Consider the following 11,645-nt stretch of genomic DNA (forward strand, 5'->3'; position numbering starts at 1 on the left):
TTCCCTCAGGACAAAAAACTGAGGAACACGTGCACTCATCACAGTCAGCCAGCAGAATTAAAAGAAACTTCAAGTTCAAACACAGATTTGGAAAACAGTGTCTCTCATTTATTTCATGTGGTGAAAGATGGGCTCACACAACCTCACCTACAATACTATTGCAAGCCTAGCTGAACCTATGTACAGAAAAGTATTATTTGCTCACAGTCTTTCTGACTGCAACTTTTTTTTTATTCCTAAATGTATGCATGTCCACCTGCCACCTAAAGGGCTGAATGCTGGCCCTGGCACAATTAGATTGCCCACTAGCCAATTACCAGTGCTGCTAGTGTTTAAACAATTTTCTCCTTCATATGCTGCTGGACCCTGATGTGAAGTCCACATTAATTTCTTATTTAAAAAAAAAAAAAAAGGCATGCAACAGGAAAATCCCAAGACTTTAACTTCATTGCAGGCTCAAGACAAAAAGCTGGACGAAGCAGCTGTTTTTCAAACAAAAATATTTTCAAGAATACCAGGCTGAATAAGGTTGGCTGCAAAGTTCAGATTAGCTGAATGAGTGCCTCTTAAGTATTTACATGCCAAACATTAAACTGCTCATGTTGAGTAAGCTCAAAGCTGACAGGATCAAGCTTTAAATGGTGTACTATATGTTCATTATTTTTAAATCACATTAATACTCTCACTTTGAAGCTATACACGTTGTTTATTACCCCAATATATCACTATACACACACTTTCCATTTCTATATAAATTTCAGAGGTATTCCCCTTGCTCATTTAATTATTCTACATATACTGAGTTTCCAGTTGAAAAAAAACAAGTGAATTTGTCAGGTTAATACTACTCATATTTAGCTGCTACATTATTATTTGTTGGCGTAATAATCAAGCCATTTTGTTCTCTGCAGCCTGAGGGGCCAAACTTTCTTCTCTTTATAAATTTATACTGACAGAAAGGAGAGTGAGAAGGAAAACAGACCCTTTACAGCTTTAAAAGGCAATGTGACCAGACTAATTTTCTGTGACATAACATATACTTTCTTTCTACTTAAACAATCTGTTCCATCTAGAAATTCTAGACACCTTCCAAATCATAAGTCTCCACACTGATAAAATACTTTCCTGTTTGGAGAATTCATCAAGCAACAAACACAGGATCTGTGCATTCTGTCTGCCTCCTCAGTGCTCATAAGGTGGAAATTTAGAACAAAAAATGTATATAAAATTATTTGGTAAGCAGCATTTCTTTTCAGAAGAACAAAGGGAACAGGAATAACAAATGATAAGATGAAGGAATGCATACTCCAAATTAAGCAAAAAATACGAAATCTGTAACTCTACATTGTCTCGTTAATTTGTCATTAAAACATTCAATGTAAAATTATATTTATTAGTATTTATTAGCAATTTAGTACCTGCCAGTGCCAACATCCCACACTCCTACTGTATGGTCAAAGGAGGCAGTGATAATCCTATCTCCAGTGGTGTTAAAAGACAACGCAATAATTTCTGCTGAGTGTCCCTAAGGGAGTTTTAAAAAAAGGAGGATGAGAACACAAATCAGACTTTTCCATTAATGTAGTTCAATATGTGGCTTTTTGTCAGCAGCATAATCCTTCTATAACCCTTCACTATATTACTTACTGTCTTGTTCAGTATATCACAATTTTGACAGAAGGATCTACTGGACTGTGGAATAGTCAATATTCCAACAACTGCAAAAAGTCAGGCACACCACTTAAGGAGTAAGCAATTGTCCAGTGATGTCATCAGTGCATATTTTCCATATTTGATTTAAACAATCACAGTTGTTCACCAATACATACTGAAATCAGATCATAGAATCATAGAATGGTTTGGATTGGAAGGGACCTTTAAAGGTCACCTAGTCTGAACCCCCTGCAGTGAGCAGGGGCATCTTCAACTAGAACAGGTTGCTCAGAGTCCCATCCAACCCAACCTGGAATGTTTCCACGCATGGGGCATCTACCACCTCTCTGGCCAAACTGTTCCAGTGTTCCACCACCCTTGTCATAAAAAATTTCTTCTTTATATCTAATCTAAATCTACCCTCTTACAGTTTCAAACCATTACCCATTGTCCTATCACAACAGGCCCTGCTAAAAGTTTGTCCCCATCTTTCTTATAAGCCCCCTCTAAGTATTTAAAAGCCAAAATAAGGTCTCCTCAGAGCCTTCTCTTCTCCAAACTGGACAACCAGAACTCTCTCAACATTTCTTCATAGGAGAAGTGTTCCAACCCTCTGAGGTGACTCATTTACAGTAAACTACAGTACAGGATGTCATTGGTGTTGGTGGAGAGGCTTGGAAAAATGAATGCAAGCATACTTATAATGTGAAGGTTCACACATTCCACTGCTCTTTGCCCTGCTCGGGGCTCTGAGGAAGAGAAAGTCAAGGAGGAGAAAATGCCTTCCCCACTCTATAGGCCAGATATACTAAAGGAAGCTTATGCACTACCTGCTATTTAGAATTTATGCAAGAGAAATGCAAACTGCACCGGCCAATCTGAACCTATGGAATCCTAGCAAGCCACATAGAGGAAAGAGCCATCACAATCTAGAGGTGATTGGATGGCTGTCCTCTGCTGACGTTTACAGGAGAAGATCCGTACATATGTACTCTCTGATGTTAATGTTCTCAGAGTTACTTTATGTTAATGCAGAGGACACCATAGTTTACAGTATAGCGACGTGTTTTAATGAGCAATGGAAGGCATTCTGATATATAGCAGTAATGTCACTGAAATTAGAATATCTGTCTTTTGACAAATAGGACTTCTTAAAATATCATAGCTTTATCATTCCCTTCAAGTTTTCTTAATCTGTTTTGTAACTGCAGTTACTGTGGGACCACCTGTTAACAGAAATGGCAAGTTTTGAAACTGTTGTAACAGTTACACTGTTATTTATATCAGTTGGAAAACTAAGAAAGCAAAGAACACCTTTAAAAACATAAGGAAGGCAAACATACACTTAAAGTGACTATTTCATCTCCTTTCTCTATATCCCATAATTTGGCAGTGGTATCCATGCTTCCAGTTGCCACCAATGTGCTCTGAAGATTAAATGATAAACATACCTGTAGCAAGAAAGATTGGATGGAAAAAGTGTGAAAGTATTTATATACATTTTCTCTAAAACAATGGGTCAGGATTAATATTTTTAAAGAAGACAAAAGTCTGGCTAATATTTTACGGCATACAGAAAAATTGGAGAGTTCTTCCAACAGTTCACTAGAAGAGCAACAAATCCTTATCACATAGCTCTGGATGACTACTCAAATCAAATGGACTAATTGCCTGCTTTGCAATGGCAATGCATTAAAAAGACTTACTGCAAGATTTCCTCTCCTGTTTTCTGGATTAAAATTCACTATTTAGGCACTTCATTTTGTTTCACAGGGAGAAATTTTTTAGTTCACAAAGTTTTAATGAAAATCAAGACTGAAGCAGTTTGTTAATTTATTAACAGCACATAGTTAACTGACAGAGAACTATGTATTCAGTATCAGTATCTGTAATACAATAGATATGCAATCTTAATAAACAGCTACAAATTTCTAAACCTCCTACTCCAAGAAGTAAGCTTTTATCACACACCCAAGTTCACAATCTAGCCTGCACACTCATCCCCTCTTACAGGATGAATGGGTTTCAAGTGCGGCCCCCTTTCCAAGGAGTATGTGTTCCCCTACTTGCACACACCTCTCCTAGGAGACATGTGTGCTCTAGCTTTGGTTGAACCCATGCCACTTCCAACAATCTGCTGATCCACACACCAGAGAGAAGGCATCCAAATTCACATATGCACACCTTATGGGGAGGACAAGGAGGCCTTTTTCTGGAACCCCATACCAATAGCCCGCTAGCCGAATGCAGACTTCTCATGGTGTCTCCAAGAGAAAGGCTACGCTCTCTGGTCTAGGCAGAGATTGGGATGCCCAGGGTGAATTCTGGAAGCACTAGAGCAGGTTTTGAAAACTGCTGCTTCCAGGCTAATGTCTCCCCCACCCTGTTGTAAATTGTCTTCATTCTTTTATACTTCTTTTCGGGCTTTTCTACTTCTTTATTTCAAAATTCTCTTTGAGATTCTCCAGTTACTCTTCAATCTGACTGACAGTATTCCCTAACACTATCATTTGGTAGACTACCTCTTTACCTTGATCAGTCTGGAGCAAAGACCCTCCAGACAGTTTTATGCACCCACAAACACAATCTGTACACTCACACCCTTAACAGGTGTCATTATCCAGGCCGTTTGCCCAGGGCGTCCCCGCAACATCGTATTTATTTATGAAGAAACACGAACAAAAGCTCAACAACTTCCTTAATTCATTTTTCACATTAAAAATCATGTAGTCATGTTCCCATGCTCTGTAATTATTCAATATGATTGTTCTGCTAAGAAAGAATAGGAGGTGCCATGTAAAAAGGAAAACAGTAGCTGAGGTCACTGGTGCATTTTCACTATGTCCACTTTTTTTTCTTTTTTTCATACTGAATAACTATGGACATGCCCTGACAGTAATTTATCATGTGCCATAATGGTCTTTCAGAAACGGGTGTCATTCAGAGAAATATATCATTTTCTGCTGGCTATTATAATTTACTGATTACTTGCTGGCACAACTCATAACACTTTGGGTCTAATCTAACCTCTACGGAAGTCAGAAGCCTCACTGTAGTCTGTCTCAATAAGCAGACATGTTCTCTATTGTAAGGGATAACTGTTTCAAAGTATCCACAGAATTAAAAACCCACTAAAACCAACCTCACCTTCCACCAAGGTAAACCACCATTTTCTCACAGTAATTATAGGCCTCGCAAATTAAATTCCAATTGTTTCCAGAAACAATTACCAGAAATGCTTTATGGAATAAAGATTGTGTAGCAATTTTTGTTAAAAAAATATATTCTGCACTGAAATACAGAGTTTCAGTGGATTTGCCTTGATCTTTTAAATTGGAATGCTATGCATTAAGATATTTCCTGTTGCTAATAGGGTTCGTAGTGCACTGGAAAGGAAACCAACCGTTTTTGAGCTTAAACTGTTTTCTTTTCATATATCTTTGACACTTCAGCATCCCACATATTCTCAGTTAACACACTTAAAATTTCAGAAATTCGTTCTTCTATGGCTCCCAATTAGTCCTGTACATGAAGTACAGATCTCAGCATGAAAGACAGCAAGACAAGCAATGATGTTCTTGTGTATTTAGTTCTGCAAATACGAGAGGCAATGAAAGATATCTAGAAAAAAAATCAGACATGTAAACAAACCAAGGAATAAATGTGTGCAATAAATTGAAAATTCCAATTGTTATGGCATTTTTCAAAAACTTTTTAACATTTAGCAGACAAGAGAAACTGTAACAAACTAAAAAAAGAAATGTCTTTTCAAACGGTATAAAATACTTTACTCAGTTTCTTAAGAACTGTCAGTCTATGTTCTTCTTGCAGTGCAGAAATGTCTACAATGTCTGAATATATGAACAGATGCAGCAGAACAGCTGCCCCTTCCAATGTCAGCTCACAGAAACTTCGGACCCCACAGCCATCAGTAGTGGTGTATGGAAACATAGAGGAATAAGAAACATCCATTAGTACTCACTATTTCTGCACTGTGTCCTCTGAAAGTATAGTAACATTTTCCTGTTTCTGTACTCCACAGTTTGCAGGTTTTATCAAAAGATCCAGTGGCAATCTTGTCACTAAATGGAAAAAAATCCTGTCATTTTTACTTAAGAAAAAACTTCTGATTTCAAAGACAGTAGAACTCACAGAAACAGTACCCAGTCATCAAAGCCTGCATGCATTTTGGTGTATTCTGTCACACTACAAAATCCTAGAGCAGGATTTCACAAACAGAAGTTATGTTAAGGGAAAAAATTAGCAGACTTAATTGGTTTTTAAAACATCCACTGTGGCTATCTATTAGCACAGAAGTGTTCATAACTGATGACTAATCTACGCTAGGGAAGATGTTATCTGCTGTGCTTACAGATGTATTTCAAAGTTACGTCATTTCATCAGATAGCATCTGTTTGCTTATCAACAGTTATAAACTCTTTTTACCAGCAGTTTAACCAAATTTCAGAGGTTGAACTCCACTCCCAGTGAAAGTGTTATGATCAGCTGCAGTCAGAGAAAGACTGAACTGATATACCCAACAATGTAGGAAAACTTAAAGAGTCGCAGAAAAAAGAAAAGTTATTTTTTGACTGAGCTCTTAATTTAAAAGTAGCTCAAGGTTCTCATCAGATTTTGATCACTATATATTGCTTTCCCACTTTGATGTTACTGTCTAGCTATTGATCTTTGCACAGATTTTTGTCATACATTAGTTTCTTCAAAGTATATAAAAGTTTTATTAACTTTTATAAAGTACAGAATATCAGAATATAAGACATTGATATAGTGAGATCTAGATTGGCTAAAGTCTTTCCATACAGAAGGAAATGATGATGCTCCAAATAGGACAAGAACAAGTCTTCAACATTTGTTTCCTGATGTTAACTGTATCACTTAACTGATAAAGAGGACACCTGGTAGTGAAAGAAGTAATGAGATTCAATATAAAAATAGGAACTAATTTATCTTATTTTGCAGAGAAGCAAAATGGTTTACTTACAGACCACAGCTTCCTCAGGAAGCAAATGACAATGAAACTTCAGTAGCTAACATGTAATTCCCTTCACCTAACCAGTGGCAATTCTAACCTAGGGCAAACAGTTATTGAAGAACACAAAAGATGCACAGATTCATATTTCACATTCATACAGCAGCACCCTGTGGCTTTTATAAAAATTACTCAATAGCTCTGACACTTCTAAAGCACGTCCTAAGTAATAATGAATATGTAACACCAAATGGAGAAATCCACTTTTGTTATGACAAAAAAATTCTTTCTTCTTAACTGAAGAAACACAAGCTGCCTGAAGTATTTGTATCTCACATCATATACAGTTACATGAAGGCAGTAAAGAATGATTAACATTCAGATCACATAGATATTACTGAAATAAATCTGTCTTTCAATATATTAAACTGACTCATATATGTATTTTTCAAGACACTGAATACCTAATGAAATTTAGAATCACAGAACAGTTAGGGTTGGAAGGGATCTAAAAGATTCCCACCCCCCCTGCCATGGGCAGGGACACCTCCCACTAGCCCAGGTTGCTCAAAGTCTCATCCAGCCTGGCCTTGAACCCCTCCAGGGATGGGGCATCCACAGCTTCTCTGGGCAACCTGTGCCAGTGCCTCACCAACCTCACAGGAAAAAATTTCTTCCTAATATCTAATCTAAATCTGCCCTCTTTCAGCTTAAACCTGTTAGCCCTGGTCCTACCACTACACTCCCTGATCCTTCTCCATCTCTCCTGTAGCCCCCTTTAAGTACTGGCAGACTGCTCTAAGGTCTCCCTGGAGCCTTCTCTTCTCCAGGCTGAATAACCCCAGCTCCCTCAGTCTGTTCTCATACAGGAGGTGCTCCAGCCCTCTGATCATCTTCGTGGCTCTCCTCTGGACTCATTCTAACAGGTACACATCTTTCCTGTGCTGAGAACCCCAGAGCTGAACACAGAACTCCAGATGGGGTCTCACGAGAGAAGAGTAGAGGGAGAGAATCACCTCCCCTGACCTGCTGGTCACGCTTCTTTTGATGCAGCCCAGGACACAATTGGCTTTCTGGGCTGCAAGCGCACATTGCCAGCTCATGTTGAGCTTCTCATCTACTGAAACCCCCAAGTCCTTCTCCTCAGGGCTGCTCTCAAGCCACTCTCCACCCAGCCTGTATTTGTGCTTGGGATTGCCCCGACCCGTGTGCAGGACCTTGCACTTGGCCTTGTTGAACTTCGTGAGGTTTGCACAGGCCCACCTCTCCAGCCTGTCCAGGTCCCTCTGGATGGCATCCCTTCCCTCCAGTGTGTCAGCCACATCACACAGCTTGGTGTCATCAGCAAACCTGCTGAGGGTGCACTCAATCCTACCATCCATGTAGCCAACAAAGATATTAAATAACACCTGTCCCAATACCAACCCCTGCAGAACACCACTCATCACCAGTCTCCACTTGGACATTGAGCCACTGACCACAACTCTTTGAGTGCGACCATACAGCCATTTATGCTTTGAATCTCTAAATTCCATTTAAAGAAATTATAGCAGAAAACATGCTTGAACGTATCTCTTACACAAATAATTTGCAGTGTCCTCCCATGAAGATTAGCTATAGTTGAACTTTACAAATTTAGAATTTGAACTGTTTCAATTTGAGATAGTCTATTTTATGTTAAAGTTTGAGTAACAGTTCTGTATTTGCAAAATAACACGATAAGCATTATGATGTCTCTTGGAAAAAATACATTTACCCATAGGGATTATTGAAAGCTATTGCATAGACAACATTTCCATGTCCCTCCAGTGTACGTAGCTCTTCTCCTGATGCAGTGTCCCATACTTTGCAGGTTCTGTCATAGCTTCCAGTGATAAAGCTAAAGCAAAGAGAAATTATTTTCTCAGTACAGTAAATATCTTACTTCTCCTGGTGCATAGTCAATTGAATTATTTCCACAGATTTCAGTTAGCACTGCCCAGACACTACATTTCTTCTTTCTTTCAAAAATATATATTAGTGACCATAGAGGTTAGTTTTCTTTTCTTTTAAAAAGCATTTCTTATAAAAAGCTTGTTTCTAATCTTTAATGTGTTTCAACTAAAAAGCAAGCTGCTGCTTTCAAGACATGAAGGAAAAAATGATTAGGCATATGCCCACAGTGAAATTAATTAACATGAAATTCCACTACAGTGAAAGTCCCAAATGAATTTATGTCAAAGACTCATTTAGCTTTCAGTAATATTCACTTTATTGCCATAAAGGTGCTTCTACTGAAACATGGTAATTGTCAACAAACCATCACCTTGGAAGAAAAAATTACATAGATTGAATCTCACTCACTACTTTTTTGCATCTCCCCCAGAGGCCTGAAATCTAATCCCCAATCATGCTTGAAGCTGCTTATAAACAGCACAGCTGAATTCTTTTTGCAGCAAGATATGAGCACTGAAGTTCTCTTACCATTTAATTTACAAATACAAAACTTAGATTAGTGATTATGTATTTTGACTTGGAAAACGACTTACCGGGAACCAGATTTGTTAAATGCTACATTAGTCAGTGGCAATATATGTGCTCTAAGTACCTGAAATGGAAGCAGGGGAGGGAAAAGAAAACAACATTGGATGCAATCAAAAAACAAAACAAAACACAATTCCTCAAAATATTCAATAGGTTAGTATTTTTTTCTCCTACTGTCAGATTAGCACTTACAGATGTAATACATTATTCCCTAAGTAAAAAAATCCCCAATGCCTCAGCAGGTTATCACTGCAGATACCATATAGTATTGATTTCAGACTTATACTTTACTAATCTGCTTTTTCTTCACCTTCTCTGAGACCAGCAAAGTAACTCTAGATCAGAGCTGAAACAGCAAAAACAAATGAGTGAGGACACCATGCCTGGTGAGATCACTGATGAAAGAAATCCCAACTAATATTAAGCCTTATGTAGTGAACCAAGAGATATGGCCGAATTGAGGATTTTCAGTCTTTTAGGTTATGGGGTGCTTTTAGCTAGTATATGATTTTGTTTTAAAAAACAGGAAGACAGAAATAAGCTACATCTATATCCTATGAAGTCATGACAAAAAAAAAGCACCCAGAACCATAACAAAGATATTTATCAATACAAAATTCAAAGAGGGAATTTCAAATTTGATGTCTGCCTGTATTGTCTAGGTGATGGAGGTCACTATTTTTCTAACATTGCTTCTAAGATCCTTCAATCAGATAGTATATATATTTCATATTGATAATAATACATATTAAGGTTTATTAAACACAGGTGAAAATCACTTCAGATACTGCCCATGAAAATCAGCTTACCACCATACTTTGAAAATGACAAAAAAAAATGGTGTCTGGTTTGGTTTTGAATAATCTGGCTACAGTATAACAGGGTTTGCATTTGATTACAAACTGGCTTCTGCTCCACTCTAAAGCAAAACAAAATAAAAACAGGGGAAATCACAGCAATTGCTGACAGTGAAGTAAAGGGATGTTAAAAATACAGTGGTGGTCCACTAGGGCTTCTCTGCAGTGTAAGAATGAAGAAGAAACTATTTAGGAGCAATGCCATTTAATCACTGACATATTACCAGAGCTTCAACTTTTTGTTCTTATCTTTCTCAGCTGCCTGTCTCCAAAAGGAAAAGGAAAGGAGCACAGAGATCATCTACTGAGAAGAGCAGGGACTGATCACAATGGCAGAGAAATATCAATGGTCAGGGACTGAGAGAGAAGCAGAACAGGTATTTCATGTTAGAGAAACAGCAATTTCTGTTCTCTAGAGAAAGTAAGACAAGTTGTACTTTCCTCTACAGCAGTGGGAATGGGCAATCAAGATGTGGAAAGGACAAAGATATTTTGTTTTTTTAAAAACAGCCACAGTGTACAAATATCTGCTTATGAGGATGGATAATTTATGGGAATTTGATCCATGACATTTTTAGGGCTCCGTGCAGGCAGCTCTGAACAACATATTTAACCATTATGAAAAAAAAAGGGAGGAAAATGAGATGGGTTTATGTTCAATTTCAAATCACAGGCTAATTCTTTTCTTCCAATGCCCAGTGCTGCAGTTGCTTCATAAGCAGAGCTCTAAGCCAGCAAGAACTGCTTGTGCAAATGATACAATAAACAAGCCCCAAGGCAATATTAAAAAAAAAAAAAAAAAAAAAGGTACCTCAGTTCTGTAAAATCTTCTACAGCAATCCCTAAGATAAAAATCTGCAAATAACTACAGCATGCCAGTGCTATGCAATAGTTTAAAACCTGAGAAATTCTTACAAAAGCTTGTTTCTCTGCAGGGTGCCTAAGAAAACACCATCACCACAATTACTGGAAATAACAAAAAATCAGGCTTTACACTCATTTAAGATTATGCTCCAGTGCAACAGGAAAAAATATTCATTTCCAAACAATGCAAACACATGGTACATTGTTTGAGGAAAAAAAAATTCTCACTCCCACCCATTTCTTGTATTTTATTAGTCTCAGAAACACCTGATACTCATGTTTCATTTACAAACATTAAATGAAACTGAAACTCAAAACAAGTTGTCTCCACACACTTCTAACTACTCTTGAGTGAAGGAAAAAAGCCAGCACTGATTGGAGTTCCCTGTCTCTCGTATTTCCAAACACAAAAGCTCAAACGTGGCACCATACCCAACAAAGAACAAATACATTATTTACACTGATTTTTGGACAAGCATTTGATGATTCGTGAGTCTCTGTGATGAAAAAACAATTTTAGAAGCTTGTGAAAAGCAAGGTATTGTGTCTGTTGGGACTCTATTTTCAAGGTTAAATACACAGATCTCTTCAGAATTCACCCAGATGTGTACTGCTGGTCAAAAGAACCCGAGTTATATCTAGCAACATGTAAGGGGTTTTTTTTAGCCAAACAAAAGAACACAAAACTTTTCCCTTTTCTTTCTAAACTTAAGGAAACAATCAATAACATATCACTGAGCAGCAATTTTTAACAGCTA

The 11,645-nt window shown here is 37.7% G+C and overlaps 1 protein-coding gene across 1 annotated transcript; it reads right to left on the minus strand.

Annotated features, from left to right (window-relative positions):
- Positions 1-1,418: 1,418 nt before the first annotated feature.
- LOC104463421 (dynein assembly factor with WDR repeat domains 1-like) lies at positions 1,419-9,230 on the minus strand (the record flags this gene model as incomplete). The annotated part of the gene is made up of 5 exons (XM_010075744.1): positions 1,419-1,525; positions 2,997-3,104; positions 5,636-5,735; positions 8,400-8,522; positions 9,172-9,230. Coding segments are annotated over 5 exons (497 nt in total), but the record flags the coding sequence as incomplete, so codon positions are not given.
- Between the last annotated feature and the right edge of the window lie 2,415 nt (positions 9,231-11,645).

The sequence above is a fragment of the Pterocles gutturalis genome, unplaced genomic scaffold (assembly GCF_000699245.1).
Source record: "Pterocles gutturalis isolate BGI_N339 unplaced genomic scaffold, ASM69924v1 scaffold39546, whole genome shotgun sequence".
In the NCBI taxonomy this organism is placed as follows: domain Eukaryota; kingdom Metazoa; phylum Chordata; class Aves; order Pterocliformes; family Pteroclidae; genus Pterocles; species Pterocles gutturalis.